Source organism: Nuphar pumila, chromosome 5, assembly GCF_984573655.1.
Source record: "Nuphar pumila chromosome 5, dmNupPumi1.hap1.1, whole genome shotgun sequence".
In the NCBI taxonomy this organism is placed as follows: Eukaryota; Viridiplantae; Streptophyta; class Magnoliopsida; order Nymphaeales; family Nymphaeaceae; genus Nuphar; species Nuphar pumila.
Genome location: NC_143253.1, coordinates 123102371 through 123124750, shown reverse-complemented (window position 1 = coordinate 123124750; position 22380 = coordinate 123102371). Strand labels below are relative to the sequence as shown.

Here is a 22380-nt window from a genome sequence, read left to right as displayed (position 1 = left end):
TATGCAATGCCTGTTAGCTCTTCAATTTTGTGGATGGTCGGTTAAGCGGTAGCAATGCTCCTCTATGGAGACTTTTATGAAGAAGTATACATGCAACTCCCACCCGGTTTTTATTCTAAGGTGTAGCATCGGGTATGTCACCTGAACAAGTCCATCTACCATCTTCTTCAAAAAAAGGTTCAAGCAGAAATAATAGCCACTGAACATATATCCACTCACTTGCAATTGGCAGACGTATTCACAAAGGCTTTGGGACGCAATCAATTTCTTTTCTCATATCCAAGTTGGGTATTAGGGACTTACTTGAGGGGGAGTATTGTGATTATATCCAATATATCCAGATCCACGATTACCATGGGTCGCAGTTGCAATCAATCACGATGAGATCCTGCTTACATATTGTTTCCTGTTGCAGTCAATCACGATAAGATCCTACATACATATTGTTTCCAAAATACTTTGCTTTCTAGTACACTTTCTTTTTGCTTTACACTTTCCCTGGTTACCAACCCACGAATGGTGGGATATGCACATGTATTTAAGTTCAATGGACATCACATCTCTTTGGTCTCCCATCTTCACAAACCCTAGCAAAACCTTTGGTGGGTAATTGTTTGTTTCATATTTCACCACATCGGGGGCTGAAGAGCTAAGGCCCCCACCCCTGAGAGGCCTATGTGAGACTTGTTGGCCTTATATGGCAATATGAATTGGCTATGTCACTCCTCACATGCATGGAATCTACGGGGCAATATGAATTGGCTATGTCTCTCTCTCTCTCTCTCTCTCATTAACGCATTCAATGAGCAAATCCAAAAGGATTCTTCAAAGGTAAATACAAAACAGTTTCAAAAGCACAAATTAAATTTTATTTCTCTTGATTTTCTGCATACATGAATTTACATCCTCGTTTAAATAAAGGCTGGTGAAATGACTATCCAGGAGAGGACTATTATTTTTGCCACAGCCCTTACGCACTGCAGGTGATAATCCGAGTGTAAATCACCCCCTGAGCAGGCCATTTAGAACTCCCCCCTTTTCTCCCTGTCTCTCTCACCCTCTGTGCACATCAGCCGATCCTCTAAAGACTCCAACATGACTTTGGCTTTGGATTAAGCAACGGCGGGGATTGAACCTAACTGCTGGTTAGGGATGGCAGTGGACCGGGGGAAAGCGGGGCCCCGCCCCGCCTCACCCTGTTTGGACCGGGGATGGAGGCGGGGACGAAGGTTAAAATCCATCCCCGTTCGGGGATGGAGGCAAGGATGGACGTACCCTTTTCCCGCCTCGCCTCATCCCCGTTTGAACCGGGGATGGCGGACATGAAACGGGGATGAAGGCAGGGTGGAGGTTAAAATCCATCCCGGCCGGGGATGGAGGTTCTAATCTTGAGGCGGGGCGGGGGTGGAGACCTTGTCCCCCGCCCCACTGCCATCCCTACTGCTGGTATGACAGCTAAAGCCCGCTCCAACTGATGACTCTTTGGGTCTTTGGTGGGTAATTTAAAACCTTAAAATGTTTGGTGTACAGCTGAATTAAATCGATAGGTTTATTGTGTATTTAAAATTTGTTAAAAAAATAATATATATATATATATATATATATATATATATTTTTTTTAATTTATCGCGAGGTTTTCTTATGCCGAGAAAATCCCAATATCGAGATCTGTGACTTACTGTAACGACGCTTTCCGAGTCGTTTTTTCCTCACGTAGAAAAAGAGGGAAGCTGAAGAAACTCTCTCTCTCTCTCTCTCTCTCTCTCTCTCTCTCTCTCTCTCTCTCTTGGGCAATGGATGTGTGGTTGCAGAGGGCGAGGGGCCTGGCGGAGGAGGCGGCGAAGGAAGCGTCCAGGCTCTCCCAGGGCTTCGCGGTCGAGGCCTCACGGGCTGCCGACCAGATCAAGGCCGAGGCCCTCAAACGCGCCGACCTGATCAAGACCCTCTCCCCTTCCTCCGCCGCAGGCGCCATCCCCCTCCCCTTCTCCTCCGACGCCGGCTCCGATTCTCCGCCACCGGACCTCGAGAAGTACGGCGTCACCGATGGCCTTCGCGAGTTCGCCAAGGGCCTCACCCTCACCACCTTTCTCGACTTCCCCATCGCTGGTGAGGATCCCCCACGATCTCCTTCTTTGCTCCCCCCTTCTTGGGGGAAATTCGATTGCGGTTTCGATCAGAACGGTTCTATTCGCGCGGAACTCGGCCTAGTTTGAGATCTACGATCAATCTGTTCTTTTGTACTCTTTGAGAGTAGTAGAATCGCTTGATGATCATGAATCGGTCTCGATTCTCGTGATCGTGAATGCGATTTGATGTGCATTGCGCTGTTTTTTAGTGCTTGATCTTGATCTTCATGCAAAGAATCTGCTTTTCCGTGGTACATTTGGGGGCATTACGTGAAACGTGATTCAGTTCATGATCTCCAAACGGATGCTTATTCTACTAATTGGTAGAATAAGAGAAATCATGAACTCGGTTGCAATTTTCATGAGGCCAGAACGTATGTTAAGGTTGCAGATTTGTTTCTTTTCCTGGGGAATCTAGGTTTAGACTTAAGGATGCATTTGGATTCAGGGAATTCAGTGGAACTAGAATCTGATTTCTCTTGCTCCTCTTTGTGTCTCTGGAAAATGCCCGAGGCACTGAGAAGAAATATTGGAATTGGATTCCAATTCCACTAAACTCCTTGAATTCAGAGACGCCCTTAGAGTGGTGGATCCAAGGTTCAAACTACAGAATCTAACATCGTTCTTGGGTCAGGACAGAAAAGTCATTCATGTTAAATATGACAAATTTCCTATGAATTTCTTACAATACCCATGGTGTTTGTTACTCTTGACGCTCAGTTTCCTTCACGTTGGAGGATGGATCTCGTGCAATTTATATGACTATAATTGTTTGTAGGATGCATGTTTGTGAAGTTATCAGTGGCCCATTTCATTGTCTTGAGCATTCTTTGTGATGCTGTCGAGATGGCAGGATCATTTTACGATTTCCTATGCATGATGTGCATATTGTGACAAATCAAAATTTTCCTTTCCTTGCTCTGAGCGGTATTTGAATTAATTTATTTGATACCTTTGAGGTTCCCATCGTAAATCTTCTTGGAAACTCCTGTTTCACGCATTCCAGATTTGCTTCATGGTCCTATGGACCTCAGGAGACAATGACACCATGTACTTCCAAATATTGCACATCTTTTGATTGATTGGGAGCAGAGTGGAACAGTCTATGCAAAGAGAAACGTAGAACTACTGTCTCCATGTATAAAAATAAGGTGTGGGTGGACTATATTTCTTAGATGGATGTCAAAGTCATAAGATAGCTTGAAGCCTTGGGCTCCGGTTTGATGATATGCTGAGAAACCTTTTCTCTTGAAAATCTGGTTTAAAAGCTTGCTGTTTGGATGACATTCTACTAGTGTAGTTTTATGATTTTTTTGTACCAAAATAACTTACAAAATTTATTTTTAATATATGTATACATGCACACACATAGATAAATATATTGTCACCATCATCGTGTCTTATCCCAGCTATACATATAAATGTATAATTATATATTATATATTTATAATACATGATATTATTATATGTAACATACATATGGATATAATATATAATATATAATATATATTATGACATATTATATTATATTATATATATATATATATATCATACAAGTATATGTCCAACTTCAAAGTTAGCAATTCAGCTTTCTTGTTGAATCAAATTTCCTGCTTCCATACTGATTTTTTAAAGTCAGAGTGGTGATATGTCCTTAATTAAAAAAAAAAATAAGACGGATTGGTGGGCCAAGTTCCATAGTTATGTTACTCTAAAATTCTTGTCCTACTGACATAGATCACATAAATAGGACTTCTTTTGTCATCTGTAAAATTGTGGCTCCAAATTGTTGTGATGGTCTTTGTTACATAACAATTGAACATTGTGAATGCAATGATTAACATCTGTCACATGCAGAGGAGGTTATTTTGCTTCTCAATTGTGATAGCAGAAGCATTTTTGCTCTCACCTATTTTTTTGTGACACTATACTTCTGAGGCATATTAAGAACGGATTATATACTTGATCATGGAAATTATTCAACTGCCACGAGGTTGGTGCTATGTCTGTTTGAAGCAAAAAGCAGGAGGCTGATATACTATGTCATCTGGGTACGGGTACGACATGGAAATTCCAAAAACTGTGGGTATGGGGGCACACACACACACACACACACACACACACACTATATATATATATATATATATATATATATATATATATATATATATATATATATATATATATATATATATATATATCACATAAATTCAAAATAAACTGAATATAATCTAAATATATATGCTATATCTAAAATATATATTATATACTGAAAATATAATTATAAATTATAAATTGAATACAAACTTGTATGTACGGATGATAAAATGGCATGTCTCGGTGTCGATGTGTGTCGACATGGGGACATGTGTGACGACACCTATGTCACACAGACTCGGCTAGGGAGGCGCCGCACCCGAGTCGACACTCCCCGACACGGGTGCGGCTTCGGACATGGCCCGGACTCGGTCAACGCCGAGTCGGACTCGGTCAACGAGTCAAGGCCGAGTCCGTCCTTGTTTTGGACTCGGTCAATATTGACCGAGTCCAAAAATGTTCATTTTTAGGGTAAAAAACAAAAAAATGATCTTTTTATATATATTTTTAAAATATATATATATAGCATGAGTCTCAAACATAAGCCCCAGAAAAAAAAAAATTCCGTGGGGCGCTGCCCCCCTACGCCCCCCCCCCCCCACCCGCTGACCGCGCGGTGGGACCCGCGCCGGGGGGAGCCCCCGGACCCCCCTTTCTGCAAGGGCAAAAGTACAATTTGCAAAGTTTATAAAAACACTCATGCTGGTGCCAAACTTTAGAGGACAATATCCACATATATGCACACAGGATATATTATTATATATATGTATATATTTTAAAATATATATATAGCCGAGTCCCGGTGTCCAAAATTTTTAAAATTGCGCTGCTCCCGCACCCATGTGACATAGGTCGACACGCATATGGAGGATGGAAGGATTAATGCAAGAGCCTCTCTAGTCATTATAGGCAAGGAGTCCATAGTGTTAAGTGATACATGCTGCATAGTGTGCACTCTGTAAAAGTGTTACAGAAGATTCTAGCATTTTGATGTGTGGTGCTTATGTTCAAGGTTGCCTTTTTGAAGCCCTAATGATCATCATAAGCACATGCAGTACACACACTCTCTCTCTCTCTCTCTCTCTCTCTCTCTCTCTCTCTCTCTCTCTCTCTCTCTCTCTCTCTCTCTCTCTCTCACACACACACACACACACAAACAAGCAGACATGCAATGAGATGATGGGTCCTACCTAAGTGTTCTTTTGTCTGTTTTTTTTTTCATTATCATCATTTTCATTATTATGCTATCTAATGGATTGAGGTGACTTATTTGTTATTTAGGGATTCTCCTTCCCTCACTGTGTAATTCATATTGCTGATGAGTCCCCTGTTCTATGAATCAAATTCTTTTAAAGAAAACTAATTCTATTTAATATAATATTTGCATTACTATCCAGTAGTTAGTTAAATTTTCCATTTGATCACTGTAATGTGTTGTTTTCAGCAATATGATTTAGATTTTTCCAGCTGACCACTGGTATTGGTGTTTTGTAGATGAACCACAAGCATCAGATGTGCCCACAGTTTTGAATGTTAGGCAGGACTTAACAGAATGGCAAGCAAGGCATGCTACTCTTGTGCTCTCTATAATCAAGGTTATTGTTCTCTTTTATGCTTTCACTATAACTACAGCTGTAGGATTCTGAGCAGCTGGTTCAAGTTGGATTTAACCTCATAACACACTGAAGAAAGGACAGTAGTATTTCTCTACCTATTTGAAATTAGAAAACTATGGTTTTTTCTTTTTTTTTTCTAATGAAAAGACAAACAGGATCTAATTGACAGACAAGTTACATAATATTTGGTCATATAGGACATAAACCTTGTTGAAAGAGTCAGAAACCTTTGATGGGTTGATGATAGATGAAAGAAATTCTTGTCCTTGTAGCACCATGAAGATCAATGCTAGCAAAAGGAAAAGAGGATAAAATAGTCAAACAAAGAGAATACAGAGAATATAAGAAGACACAAAATGCTAAGAAATCAGGTGATTACAGTAATTTCATAAGAGATAGAACAGTGATGTTGCATGTGAAATACGTTTATGTGATCTTGCTTATGGCATATGTTGGGAGATGGGCGAAGAACATGGATTAGGTTTATAATTGGGTCTGGACTTAGAAGATGGACTCTTAAGATGAAATATTGATACTTTTCTTCATAAATTGATGGTTTGCAATAATGTGATGAATGGGAATAGGAATTTCAATGTGATGAATCGAAACAAGAGTTGGTCGTTTCAAATTAGCTGCAAGTATTGGTCTCATGATAATTAGAAAAAAAAAGTTGGTTTGAGGTTGACCTTTTGTGTTTTTCATTTTTTCTGATCTTTTTTCTGTGTTTATTAGTTTTATACATTAAAGTTTCTTATTTGATGCAAATCTGTTGATTAATGTAGTATGGTAGTATCAAGGTGTTGGTGCAGTAAACTATTTCAAGGAACTCTACTGCTACGTGCCTGATGGTGCGGTTGAGCTTTTATTGGATGTCGATTCTTCTGGATGTTGGCTTTGTGTCTGTGCTTCATATTCAATTCTCATTTGTTAATGGTGACTGTGCAGGAAATTTCTCGCTTGAGATACGAGCTATGTCCACGTCATATGAAAGAGAGATATTTTTGGAGAATATATTTCACACTTGTGAAAAGTTATGTGGCACCGTAAGTGTCTTTCATTTGTTTAAAAGTTATATATTGGCATTTTATTGAAAGTAAATGGCATTGCGACACGAAATTTATCTGTTAAAAACTAAAATAATTTTGTGATCATTTTTACCTGCATGGGAACCTTGTATAAGTTAGGGGTGAGGGTGAAAATGGATCGGATTTATACGGGAGTATGGATGCTCTCCTTATGATCTGAGCTTTTAGAAAGCTAATCCAGGTCTAATCAAGATCCAGGACAGGTGTAAGGCATGGGCTGGATCTTGGCATGATAATTCTGAACTGATGAAATGGTTCAGAGATGGTTGGAACACACTCAGATTAAGTTATATATAGGAAAATGAAAAGGAGTTAGGCCTGACCTGAACTCTGCCTACACTTACTGATCAGGACATCTTGCAGGTCTGATCAAATAGCACTGAACTAACCCAGATCTAACCTGAACATATAATTAGATCTAGTCCGACCAAAAGCAGGTCTGATCGAGTAGCTTTAAACTGATCAGTAAGTGCTTTTGGTCAATGGTCTGTGATGTTGGTCACGATTGAGTCAGATTTGATGTATAGTTCTGAGCCGCTTTGACTGTGATTGCACAATACTTGCAACTACAGTCTAATGCTATCTGGGTGAATCATATCCCAGATGCTCTTTTACAAAGATTCATAGATTTCCTATCATTCCCAGGAAAATACCAAAAGGTGTTTTTGCATCACAGTCACCTATATCGTTCAAGGTAATTGCTCGATGAGGGTTTTCCTTGGAAGGATTTTCAGAAACTGGTTTTTCTCAAAAAAATCTTGGGAGTTTTAAAAATTAAAAAATATGGAATTCTAAGAAATACAAGAAAATAATAGGTTTTGTATAAATTTTTCTTTAAAAAATATAAGGAAATAAGTTTGGTTCAGAGATGGTTGGAATACAATCAGATTAAGTTATATATAGGAAAATGAAAAGGAGTTAGGCCTGACCTGAACTCTGTCCACACTTACTGATCAGGACATCTTGCAGGTCTGATCAAATAGCACTGAACTGACCCAGATCTGACCTGAACATATAATTAGATCTAGTCCGACCAAAGGCAGGTCTGATCGAATTGTTTTAAGCTGATCAGAAAGTGCTTTTTGGTCAATGGTCTGTGATGTTGGTCATGGTTGAGTCAGATTTGATGTAGAGTTCTGAGCCGCTTTGACTGCAATTGCACAATACTTGCAACTACAGTTGAATGCTATTGTGTGAGTCATATCCCAGGTGTTCTTTTACAAAGATTCATAGATTTCCTCATCCTGTCATTCCCAGGAAAATACCAAAAGGTGTTTTTGCATCATAGTCACCTATAGCGTTCAAGGTAATTTCTCGATGAGGGTTTTCATTGGAGAGATTTTCAAAAACTGGTTTTTCTCGAAAAAATCTTGGGAGTTTTAAAAATTAAAAATATATAAAGAATAATCAGAAATACAAGAAAATAATAGGTTTTGTATCAATTTTCTTTCAAAATATAAGGAAATAAGTTTGGAAAATATTTAAAATACAAAAGAAACAAAACAATTAAAGAATTTTCTTAAAATATATAAAATAAGGAATTTTTAAATATTGTGATAAAATCATGGTATTATCATGTTATTTTCATAGTTGTGGTATTTTGAAAATATCACAATATTTTGTTAATATTATTGGGTTACCTGATTTTGCTGATATTATTGCGATATTTTCAAAATATCACCGATATGGATGACACTGTTTTGCATTTATTTGTGCATTATTCATAACGTTTAGGTCACCAGCATCTCTTCCATTGTTATCTTGTTTGCAATTGCTTGCTTACAGTAAATTACCTATTACACCAAAATTGGTATAGTTAACATTTTGTTTTTCCTTGTTTAAATTTAGCACTGAGCAGAGTACAGCCATTTTTAGATAAACTGGTCTGCCTTGAACTGTGATGTTTGTCCTTGAGACATCCTTGCCAGATCAGTGTCATTGTCCAATTGTATTGTGCCTACAGTTGGCTTCCTCAGGATCCAACTAGGCATGCTCATTCTCTATTCTTATCAAGTAAATCCCCTTTCGAGAAGTGTGCTTCCCACCTATCTATGAAGCTTCTGGTAACTTGATAGAAATCTCGATTCTCCCACTCTTGTATGCTTTCCACATGTTTCTTCCCTGCTTTGCTACATGCTTCCTATGGGTTTTCTTTCATGCATTTTTTCATGTTTTCCATGTGTTTCATTTCATGCTTCCTACTCACATCCCATGTACTTTCTCTAAATTGGTAACCATCATTTTTAAATTTTGAAAAAAAATTAATTCTTACACTACAAATTTGTGAAATTTAAGGATAGTCATTTTTATTTTAGTTTTTATTCCCATTTCATTCTATTAGTATTCACTTCCCATTTGATCCCATATCACTTCCTTTTTTATTCCTACTTCGGTTTTAAATTGATTCCTCGCTTCCCGCTTCTTATGAATTTTAAAATACCTCACCTCTCGCTTTCGCTTCCCGTTTCCGCTTCCTAATCTGGTAACCCTGGATTTACTCATCTGACTCTCTTTTAAATTGGTAACCATCATTTTTAAATCTTGAAAAGAATTTCATTCTTTCACTACAAAATCATGAAATTTAAGCATAGTCTTTTTTATTTTAGTTTATATTCCCTTCCTATTCGATTAGTATTCACTTCCCATTTGATCCAGTATCACTTTTTTATTCCTATTTCGCTTTTAAATTGATTCATCCCTTCCCACTTATGAATTTTAAAATACCTCGCTTCTGCTTCTTATTTCGCTTCCCGTTTCTGCATCCTAGTCTGGTAACCTTGGATTTACCCATCTGACTCAATTTACATTTAGAAGCAGTAGATGGGTTCAGATTGCATCTTGTCAGATTGTGAGGGTTTAAAGTCGTTTAATAAGATTCAATTGTATGAGATGCATCCAGTTCCAACCAAATTCAAGAATGTATTTTATCATATGGATCTTAAATACTATCTAAACATACCTCTGGGTTTGGATTTATGTAATCCAACCTTCTTTGGATTTGGTCAAATTCAAACCAAATGTTTCTGTCAGAAATATCAGATCTGTATTCAGATCCATTTGTACTTTTTACACATACACCCCTTGTTTTCAACCTTTTCTAGCCAGATCAAGTAAATGCCATATAATATTCTGATATGGATTAAACCCTATTATGTCAGTGCTAGTTTGGATTCGGATTCATATTTTGATTTGCTGCCAGAACATTTGGGCTTGGATTTGGATCTATTGTGATCTGGTCCCATATTCAACCTGTTTGCACCCCTAATTTATGTATAACAATATGCACACATCTAAGCATCCACATACATGTAAAATGTGAACATATACGGTTGCAATGACACACTGGCTGCCATGAACCTTTAAAAGGCAGGTAAAGTTGTGTGCCTCTCTGCATGAGAACATACACTTATTCTTGTTTAAGATGTGAGGCTTGTGCCTTGAGGCTGTAGGCAAAGAGGCTTAAGGGCATATGCCGTTTTGCCATTGAGGTGATATCTTCTAAAACCATGGTCCAGTCATCGTTCAAAAATTTTCTTTGGTCATACGCTGGAAGAAGATTGGTTACAAGCATTCATTAGGAAATGAAGCCAACATTTGGAAATCTAAATTTTCATGAGTTGAAAGCAGGGATTTGGTGGATTGACATTACATCTTTCTTGTGCAGCTGTAATGAGTTAAAAACCAACTTGAGGCACCTAAGAATGCTGAGCTAGTTCTTGTTTTGATGCACCATTTCTCATCTGGTTATCAAATTTTTCTTTTTTTTCCTTTTGTTATTTATTTTTAGAGACAAGGATGCCTACAACTCTATTCATTGGCTTGGATTATCGACTAGTAAATTTTTTTAGTCATTGATCTGTTCTTCTAGAATGCCCATTTTATATTGGTGTTTTTCCTATTTATTCTGTATATATCAATCAGATATGAGGAGGCAGCAATGAACGAGGCAAAGTTGAGATTGACAGAACAGGGCAAGGATGTTAGACCTCAAGTAAATCAGCTTGTAAGGGTACCGTCTAAACCTGAATTATCAGAGCCACCACGCCAAAGCAAGAAGACTACAGAGCATGACCTGGATGCATTTCTTTTGGGAGATTTGGGGAGTAGCGATGACGAACCAGGTGTGCAGGACTTTTAATTTCTTTTTCTGTTCTAGATTTTTAGTTGATACAAGTGTGTGTGTGTGTGTGTGTGTGTGTGTGTGTGTGTGTGTGTGTGTTATCAACATATATAGTATTAGATTCATCATTTTTTTATTTTTAGATATCATTTTATCTCGATTCCTTGCTATTCCCTGAGAGAGTGATACAATATGAGCTCAGTATTATTATCAATTTTTAGTTTCTTTGCCCCCCGTCTGGCATAGCGCTTCGCTTCTGGCTCTTTGGAAGAATCAGCTGCCTTCTCCCTGGTTTTTTTATTCTCACCCTGCAAGTTGTTGATCTATGCTGTTTTTCTCCAGATGGTGGTGTTGGTGGTTTTGATGATGATGAAGATTTTGACAAGATTGTGAAGGCGCCTTCGAGCAAAAGGTATTATACCAAATGTTTACTTGCTAATTATCATTAATCGGTGACAGACTCATCCTTCATCTAAATAGAGGGGTGAGGGTTCTTTGTGTGCATTCAACTAGTTAATGCCAAAGTTCTAGGGAGTAGCTGAGACAATGAACGTGGATTGAAGAATGATTTTGAAATTAAGAAAATGTATAGGATTTTACTTCCAGCTGAAAACATGAGTAGTTCTGTGATATTTTGGGACTTTGATCACATATGAAAAAAATGGCACTTTATACTTTTAGGCTTTTGAAAGCAAAATGTATTTCCATCGGACATGCAAACATGCACGTGTAGAAGTATTTGCCTAGTAGATGCTTGAAAGAAGCATAGTCACAAATATCGGTTTGGCTATTTCTCGTGATATTATAGGTTTGATGATAAATCTCAGAAAAATATTGGGGCTTAAATATATATATAACAAAAATAAAAGAAAATATGATGTTTGTATAACAAAATACATATATAATAAAAAAAAACAGTAAAATGCAAAATGAAGAAGAAAAACACATTTAAGATGTAGAAAGTAAATAAAAAAATTAACAATAATTGATATTATTGTGATGTTCTCATGATAATATTGTGATATTATCAAATTGATGATATTTTCAAAATATCGTGATATTTTACCTATAATATCGTTTGCTGAAAATACAGTGATGATACTATGATATTTGGAAAATATCGCCGATATTTGGAAAATATCGCCGATATTTGGAAAATATCGCCGATATTTGTGACTATGGAAAGAAGTGACTTTACTGGAGACTTGCTTGTGCATCAAGTCTTCAAAGAGGCTCTCTGCAATTACTTGGCATCTAAGTCACACGGACTCGGCTAAAAGGTCGATGCACCCGCATCGACACGCCCCGACACGGGTGCGGCTTTGGACACGGGGCGGACACGGTCAACTAAGTGTTGGACTTGGTCAACGCATCGGGGCCGAGTCCATCCACATTTTGGACTCGGTCAACTTTGATCGAGTCTATTTTTGTCCATTTATTAAAATTAATTTTGGACTCGGTCAACTTTGACCGAGTCTATTTTTGTCCATTTATGATAAGTTTTGTTGTTATCACACTCACAAGCTTCTTTATGTGTTATATTTTGGTAAGTTTGTGTTGTTACTTTAATAGAATTACTTTTTTATTTTTGCTTTAAAATTTACAATCTTATTATTTATATATATATATATATATATTTTTTAAATATATATATATATAGCCGTGTCCCCATGCCCAAAATTTTTGAAATTGCTCCGCACCCGTACCTGCACCGATGTGACATAGCTTGGCATGAGTGTTATTACTTAAAAGAAGTAACTTCAATGTCTTGGCATGAGTCTTGTTACTTAAACATATGATCATTTCCCTCTGAAAAGATGTTTCTGCTAGGAGTTTGAGGACTTGTCTTTAGTAAATTTTGGGTCCCCTGTTGATTCCATCTAGATAAATAGTGGCTGTCTCAAATTAGAGCTAGTGATCAGTTATAGTGACTGCACACTCAGGCCATTGAATTGTTGCATTGGCCTGCCAATGTTGCTGCTTAAGTATTCAAATGTGTTAGGAAGTTAAACAAAAGTTAATTTGCAGGACTTAGAGAACATGGAAAGTGGCAGGCAAAGTTGGCATCTAGGAAAGCATGACCTATGGTCAAGTTATTCCGTTGAAGAATTTGGCAAAACCTATCAAGCTTTAGAAGTATATCTTGCAAGTATCCGGCTGTATGCTTGTTGATCACAGTAAGGTTTTAAAAGGTGTTCCTTGTAGCTTATCTGATATTTGTGGCTCTTGTTCCAAGTCCGTGTAATGCATTCCTCCATTATTGTTCTTGTGAAACATGAATGTTATTATTTGTGCCAAATTTAGTCTGGTTATACTGATAGAAGTCCCACCATTGTACTAGACTCTTGTACTCTTGTTGAATGTGATATTATTCTTGCTGGTTCATTTCATTAGAATCTTTAGCTGTTCTTTGAGCAATGAGTCACTAGAGAGCTAGTGATTGAACAGGATGTTGATTGTTTGGAGTGGTACTTTGGAAATGAGTTGGAGATCTAATTCCTTAGCTGTAGACTGTAGTTAATAGTTTCCAAGTTTGAGCTATAATAGATACTGGCCCTATTTGGAGGTCTGTTTTCCATTGTGTGGATGACAACCAGCAGAAATAAATGTTTAGAGGCAAATTGCAAGTACGTCTAGATGATGAGTAAATTTAAAAAGCCGCCTAACTAGTCAAATATTATAAAAAGCTGCATAACATTCAGTAATTACATTTTGCTGCCTGCTTTTAGAGTGTTTCTAAAACAATGTTATTCCTAAAATCATTTAATTAGCCTTTGACTAGTAAAACTGAGTAAATTGCCCTCATTGTTAATTTGTTTTACAGAAAAAACATAAACATAAGATGGGATGAAAATGAGTTGTTGTACCCGAAAAAAGGACACAAAAATAGAATAAAAACGAGTTACATGTGAAAAATGCAATTGGATTGGATTTTGAATTGGGTTAACTTCTGATCCTGACTTAAAATGCTGATTCAAATCTGACCCAAATCCGAATGTTATCCGATTGAACATATCTGAATGCACATTCGGATTTTACTTATAGGATCCATATCCAGAAATAACATGTCAGATTTGGTTCTAATATCTAACCTTCTGATCCATTTGCAGCCCTATTTAAGTGGCCAAGTTCTTGACTTGTTCAAGTGTAACATAGAGTTGCACCAATTTAAGTTTGGTTTGAAAATATAAAATCAATCAAGTATGAAGATAGACCAGACTTCAACGGCTGTGCTTATCTGGTAGGCGCAACTGGCGAAAGTTGATGGGAGGTCATGAACCTGAAACTCACAGGTCCATGGTGGGCAAGACAGTTTCTTCTTAGTTATAAAAAAAAAGTATGAAAATCAGGCGAGACTTTAAATTGGCCTGGTCTTGTCCGAATCTGACGGAGCCATAGATCCGCTCCTGGTTCACTAACGCTAAGCTGTCTTTTGACTGAAATCAGAGCTCCAAATCTTAGCCCAAAACTTGCTTAATTTATCTGCAAAAACCCATGTCCCCTGCTGTGCTAGGTCTGGCTATGGATCAACAGTCTCTTGGGTTGGTCGTATTTGTTTTAAATTCAGCAAGTTTTGGAAGCTTAGACCCATGCCTGAGCCAGCTGGGTTTCAGCCGGCCTAGCCTAGTACTGGAACTTGCATTCCCTTTGGCTTGGGTCAACACGTGCGGTGTTTGGTCAAGTCGTTATTATTCTATCAGTGACAAATCAATGTCACATATCTCGTTATCTGGAAAATCTTGCGATATTTTGAATTTTTTTGGTTTTCTCGAGATCTCAATGAAATTACATAAAAATTATATAAAAAGGTACATAAAGTATAAATAATACAAAGATGTCAGAGAAACTGTTTTTATTGTTTTAATATAATGACAAACCATAACATTTTCAAAACATATAAAAATACCATCAGAACTGCTTGGTGATATAAAAATGCCATAAGACTATCGAAAAAAGATATAAAAATACCATAAAATTTGCATAAATCTCGCCACCAAATGTTAGATTTAACCAATAACATATGTTTAACATGGCTCATTTATTGTGCTAGTCAGTTTATTCATATTCCATATATGATAAGATTCAAGTTTTAAGATAGTGATAATTGAGGGCTCACAAGTAGGAGGTGTCAACAGGTCGGGTTTGGTTCAGACTCAGTTTGAACCAGATGGCACCAGGTCTGGACCCAGGTCTAATGGAACTAGAGGTGTCAACGGGTCGGGTTTGGTTCAGACCCAGGTGGTACCAGACTTGGACCCAGCTTTCGGGTATGGTATCGGGTCCACTATAAGAAAAACCATACCTGGACCCAATAAAAATTAATGAACCATACCCGGTAAAACCATATTTTTTTATCATTTTTACATTGAAAATTTATGGGTCTTAATCGAAACTCGGGTAGGGTCGGGGTTTGGTATAAAATTTCACAAACTATACCAGGGTATATGTATTAACCGGATCCATACAGCATGGCGATACACTCAGATAAAGTGTCGCCAAGCATTTGAGAAGTGGAGAAAGTATTTAGGGAATCTCCTCGTTTGCGTTTGAATAGAAAAGTGACATTGTCATACTTTTTTTTCAGGAAGTAGTTGCCAATAACCCGAACATCCAATTTTAGATGAGGTTTTTTACCATACCCGTGGCCCCATTATCATCCCAAACTTCTTTTACCCTTCTTTGGAACAATACAATAGCATGTGAGTCTCTGAGATTTATATTATGAAAACCATAGCATAAATTAATTATTTTCGACGAACAATAAGTAGTTATGTCTTTTTCTCTAGAAAGTGGTGTCATTTTTGTCAAAAAGAGTCTTTGTTGTTTACCCAGTAAGTTGGATCCTTATTAATTTTTTTCAGTAATGTTTATAAAGAGAAAACCCAATTCATGTTACAAGCACTTCAGAGTCGCAAGAAAACCTTGCTAACCCATGGGAAGGGTGTCCAGCGTGTAAAATGGAGGCTGCTTTCCTCGCGTGTTGTATTGTGGGGGCTCGCGAAAATGGCATGGGCGCCTCCTATGCATTTGTGTGAAAAAATCTCCGCGACATGCAAACAGGCCCATAGAAAAAATAAGAATTGGCGTGGCATTCGTTGATGACAGTTCCACGTTTCCGCTACCACCCTTGAGAGGTGGTAGTCAGCAAATCATATGCCCATTCCACTCTTAACGGTGCCCTCGGCTGCCTCCTGCACCCTCCCCCACCTACCTACCATATTAACTCTCTGACTACTTCATTTTTCTCCAAATAAAAAACTGATGACACCAGTGTGTGTGTGTGTGTGTGTGTGTGTGTGCCTAAACTGGTTTTTGGGTTGTGAGTGGAGGGTTGTGGTCATTACTCTCGTCCCCAAGTACGGTAGAGAACCTGAGCTGTATCTTCTGGTATTGTCATCTGCCCCAGCTAACCAACTCTATCACCATACTCCACTTTCTATAACCACCTCCATAACTGCATTCCAACACCTGGATCTCTTCACTTCTCTTTCCTTTCTACCTCTCCCTTGCTTCCTTCCTTTCATTTCTGTGTTATATTTGCTAAAAGGAGACCCGGTAATGGCGGAATGCATGATCAGAGGCCAGATTCAAGAGTTCCCCAAGGCTTTCTGCTTTATTCGATAAGGATGGGGATAGTAATTGCATTCTTGACTTGAGTGTTTGAGATTTTTGGGTTTTCTGATATTTTTTTGGTCTTTGCTAGTTTATGTTCTTCGTTTCTTTTTTGTGAGTAATAGTTACTGGTTTAGGTTCCTATTTTTTTTTCTTATTTTGACCCTTGAGATTAATGAGATGACCCATATGCTTTTGGTTTCGGGGTTTCTAAGGGGTTTCTAGAGTTTGGGGGTTGTTGCACTTCTTTCATTTTGATGGGGTGTTTCTGTAAATTATACAAAAGAAGAGGTAGAGTTTGACTAATTACCGAGCGGCACTTTTTTGTTGGTGGTTTTTGAAAAATGATTGTAAAAAATAAACCACGAAGCTAACGTTTAGTTTATTTCAAAGAAAAAGATTGCACATATTTTGTCTTTTTGTATACAAGACTTGTCTTGTATTAAGAGGAGGTCATTTTGTTCATGTTTTAAAGTGAATTCTTTGATCTAACAATAATATTTAGTATACAATTTTTTTTGGGCTCCGCTCATCTGGAGGGGTGCTTTATGAATGTCGCCTAGTTGAAAGGATATCATGAGTTCAAAACCCGTGGTGTGTGTTTGCCTTGACGTTGAAGCTGGGTGTACTCTCCGGTGGGCAAGGCAGACCTGAGACTTTACGCTCATGAACTTGATGAGTGAAGCGGGTTTGCCCTGTTATAATAAAAAGAAACATTTTGCTTAGATCTAGGGATTAAAATGGTTCTTCTGGCCTTTATCTGATCCGTATGTCTAATAGAAACTGTCTGAACCGGGATCTAGGTAGGATCACAAAACACATTCCGCTGCAGCATTGTTAAAAGTTAGATGTGGGTAAGTATATAGGGATGGCAGTAGATCAGGGTGGGTGTGGGGGAGAAGCTCTCAACCCTCGCCCCGTCTCAAAATTTTGCCCTTCATCTCCAGTCCATCCCATGGCGGCAGAAACTTTGGACCTTTATCCTTGGTCTATTCCCTGTTTCATATCCATCCCCACCCCAAATGAATCAGGTTCGGCCGGATCTCCATTTTCTCTGAGTCCATTGCCATCCCTAAGGATACAAAGTTGAATCTTGGTTAGAATTGGGCCTCAACCCGCTCGTTTTCCTTCAGCATAAAAAAGACTTGGTAAAATGTCTCAACAATGTGGATCTATATCGAGTAATAATCAAACTATATCTCCTGCTATCAGACTTAAAGAAGCTCCCACCAGACCAGATCAAATAAATGGTTAGATATTTATTACCATTAACAACCTTATATGCGTTGATCTGAGACTAGCCCAGCAGTGATTCTTCATATTTAGCTTGCCAAGCTTATTTTAGGATCGTACAAGCTCTTTACAAGCCGAATGCAAGTTGAGCCTCGAGCGGCTCGGCTTGCTTCTCAGTTCTACTTCCGAGTGGCTGAGAATTTTTTGTTTGTCAAATAGAAGGTTCATAGCTCCAGAATTGCCAGAACAGAATGGGATCACAATTTTGTAGTCTAACGATCTGGCCTTCCTCAAACTGATTCTGATGGATCCAGTGATCCCATTGTCAGGAAAATGGATGACATTGATGCTCGCCTACTTGAAAATTACAGGATACGCATTTCAACATGCTAACAAAGAAAGACCCATGAGGACTCAATCTTGCCAGACAGAAGGTGCCATTGCAGGAGCACAGCATCCTTCACGTGTGGGCCTACAGCAAGGTGGAATATGAGAACATAAAGCTGACAGAAATTTCATGTTCCTAAGGAACAAGAGCAAAATAAAACGATGCATGAACACCCAACCAACACAAGCTGCAGTAATGGGCTGAAAACCCACAGATCACAGCTACCAATATTGAGCATGAAATCATGCGGAGTGCTGAATACCAAGCATATTTTGCAGGATATATATTTGCTATAGTAGTTTGCATGTACAACCTAGTTGGGATCTGATGATGCAAGTTGTTTTGATTCAATTTGATGTAGTAAATGTGTTCAGCATACTCAATTTAGTGGAAATCAACCCTTGAGTTAGAAAAATTTGATGCATTTACAGCCTTTAATTTTTCAATCACCAGAAAAACCTGCTCCAATGTCAGAATCTAGCTATACAAATGCTTATCCCCCTCCTAAATAGAGCATATAGAACATATCCGTGGGATTAGATTTACTTAAAAAAAATAGATTTTCTAAGTCATTTGTACATGCAAATGATTGTAGCAAATATATATCCATTTTTGCTACACAAGCCCTCCTACAGTAACGGTATAGGTGGCATCCACATGAACTACCAAGCATGATATTACAAGTATTAGATCCTCTGTGGTAGCACCATCAACATCAGTGGGTGATGTAATGCAAGCATCACAATATTTTCAAAATAGAGAGAAACGATCATACACGAGGATGAGTGTTCATGTGTGACAGATATGAGCTAATCATCAACCAAGATTTGTATTTCCATGCAACCTCTACGTTACCATCAATCAGATTGGGTTGGTAACGTAAAAGAGTGAAGATTACATCTTTTAAATGGCAGTATTGTAGAAAAGCAAAGAAAAAGAGAACAGTGTACATGTAACGTGTTGCATTTAAATGGGTTAGGTTAGGCCCCTCAATGTGGACCATGTTAATAATGTAGGTCCCAAACTTTTACAAGGTCTGCCCCAAAATTTAGACCCATCCAGTATACTAGAGGAAACTGCCTGCTGGAACATGTTTCCAATTCTCCTAGGTGAATCTTCATACAACTTTCTTAGAGAAATCAACTCACGTGTTAATTCAACAAATACTGTTAGCTATATGCAAAACTTTTCTGCTTGTCTATTTTATTGTTTAGCTTTCAGCTGACGAATTTCAAAGATGTTCCTAAAATCGTTCTTGGTTTGCAACAGAAACAATTTCTTGATTTACAGAAAGAAGCAAATAAAGAATGTGCAGCAATTGCAAGTTTGTGATTAATCAACATGGAAAAAGTGTTGCCCGGAGATCAACTAATGGACTAGAATTTACAGATGTTTTGGTTCCACTGTTATGGCAGCATAAGCAAATTTAAGAAACTTAGTTTCAGAAGAGACCTCAGAATGATCAGAAAGTGAACAGAAAATTCTGTAGGTGGAGGGAAAGGAGAAAAAGGATCAAAGTTATTCCCCTATGCTCAGTGAATTGTTCAACCTAATTTTTTCCAGTTTCCTTTGACTTGTGATCAAATTTCCCTAGCTCATCATCTAAACCATTTTTCTGAGGTCTATGTTCTAATACTCACCAGTCTCATGGAGGACTCACAGAGTGAGCCAATGGGTCATTTTAACTCACTCTTATGTAAAATGCACAGATATGCAGTGCTTAGAAGGTGAAATTCCCGCTGATGCCTTCAATGCACAAGTAAAACATTAAATGAGTTGGAAACCCCGGTCTTGCTCACCTTGGAGAACAGACTAACACAGATCAAGAAAACTGCTAGAAGAAAACAGTGGAAAGAGTGATTAGAAATTTATCAGTGTAAGAGAAAAAAACAAGAGTCTGTCCAAGGTTGTTACTTTCATCTTTTTGGTGTCACTAAACCAAATCAATCCTTCATTGGCCAATGTTTATAAAATACCAGACAAGTTGTACATCCTTTAATCATTTTTGGTACAGTCTTTGTTTTTCGCAACTGAATCTGTAAATGGTTAGATAATTTGTTTAGTTAGGTCCACTGGATACAACTTGATCATACTACTATACTACACTAACCAAACCCAACCTCTAGACTTGCAGTGAGGCTACTGTACAGTTAAGGTACTCGGGACTACATCTGGCTCTCTCATAAAACTGGTATCAACGTAGGTAGAATGTAGAACAGAAAATGCTTGACATAAGAGAGAAATCAAATGGACCAAACATGACCAGAAAGACAGAAAATATAAATTCAGTTTTCGACTGATGCCATCTGTGCCTTGGGCCTTTTAGGTGAAATCAAAGAAGATGTCTTCATTCCAGGAAAACTGATATTTTATTATCAAAATCAGACACTGGCTAGCAGCGTGTGAAATTTGAAAAAGGATACACAAACTGGTTTATAGTATTTAAAAGTTGACAGCTATAGATGTGATTATACCAGCATAAGTGCATCCACGAACGCTCAAAAGATGAGTGAAACCAAAATCTCCTATTGGAGCTGACTACCTATTAACGTGGCTTACATCCACAAATATATGAACCACAATCAACCAAGTCCTGGTTTGCAATCCGTATGTGAGGAGAAAAAATAAGATAAAAAAGAAAAAGCCTCAAAATATGTTCCAACATCACAAATCTGATTCCATTTCAACGTGGAGGCTATTGGACATAGGACTTCCAGCTAAAACTATAGGTTTCAAACACTAAGGGGTTGTTTGTTTCACCCATAGTTACCAGAAGCTTCTTGCTAGACGGGGAAGCTCGTTTCCCCGGAAGCTCGCTTCAAAAGTGGAAAACTCCTCGCTTACCCGAAAGGAGAGGAAGCTTTGGGAAACTCGTTTTCAAAATATGGGAAGCTTGATTCCCTTTAGTGGGAAGCTCGCTTCCTCTTCATTTCTCAAATCGATTCCGTTTTGCATCTATAATGTTTCCCTCTCGCTTCTTGTCACTTCTTACTCTCTTCTTCCTTACTTCATATGTTTTTCATATTAAAAAATAATATTTTTTTATAACAAGCTTACATGTTGGTTTTATATGGTTTTATACTTGTGCTCATGTCATTTCTAATTTGCTTCAGCCCACACTTCATATTGCTTTATATGTGTTTCCTTTTTATTTTTCATGCATTTACATAATCGCTTCCCAACCGCTTCTTGCTTCCCGCTTCATACAACTTTTTAACACTCGCTTCTCGTATCCATTTCGTTTCCTGGTAACTATGGTTTCACTGTCTCCCAATTCACACATTAAAATGGGGGTTTATGTATGGAACCCTCCATTTTTGTATGCAAGTGAAACAAGCATGACAACTCCATTTCCTTGTGGAGCCCACAGTCATCATGGGTTTCTCTTCACATTGACCATGCATTTACTACGCAAATGCATACACACCACTCCCCTTGTGAATGGATTTACCTATGCATTTTTTCACACATAGGATGGCCTTCCCATCATGGGATGCCTTTCCCATGGAGCCTTTTCTTATTGGTGGGAATGAAACAAATGACCCCTAATTATTTTCCAAGCCTCCATGCCACATCTTTGGGAAGAGAAGATTCCAAAATACTGTGCAGTGCAACCCAAAGCAACTATGGACTAAATGAAATTTGTCTCAATGGGAAAACAAATCTTCTCCATATATCATTCCTCAATCAACCATGAGAAAAGCACTGTTCATGTCAAATCAATTTCAAACATGGAATATATCTTACACAATTTTATTTATTTATCTTCAAGGCTGTTTCATCTTTGCATAGTTTTCAACACACGACATGAGACAATTTCTTTTACCATGGATAAACTAGATTCTGCTCATTTATTTAGTCCTTTAAATTTGAAATCATTGTTACATGAATACAAAGTACTTTGGCATTGCATTACACATCAGAGACTGGACCTCATGCAATACATTTTGGTCATACTCAAGTAAAACAGACAACCTCAAGACAGAACCACCATAAATACACTACACTATCATCTACCAGACAATTAAAAAAATGGCAACAGAGATTAAATGAATTATAATTTTCATGTGTAACAAATCTTAAAGTTCTTAGTTACTTGATT

General features: G+C 37.9%; 1 protein-coding gene across 1 annotated transcript; it reads left to right on the top strand.

Annotated features, from left to right (window-relative positions):
- The first annotated feature begins 1675 nt into the window (after positions 1-1675).
- Positions 1676-13436, top strand: LOC149838485 (uncharacterized). The gene is made up of 6 exons (XM_090006618.1): positions 1676-2106; positions 5718-5818; positions 6785-6882; positions 10846-11045; positions 11387-11456; positions 13073-13436. Exons 1-6 carry the CDS (start codon positions 1794-1796, stop codon positions 13077-13079), a joined length of 789 nt encoding a protein of 262 aa, XP_089862744.1. The 5' UTR covers positions 1676-1793; the 3' UTR covers positions 13080-13436.
- Positions 13437-22380: the final 8944 nt, after the last annotated feature.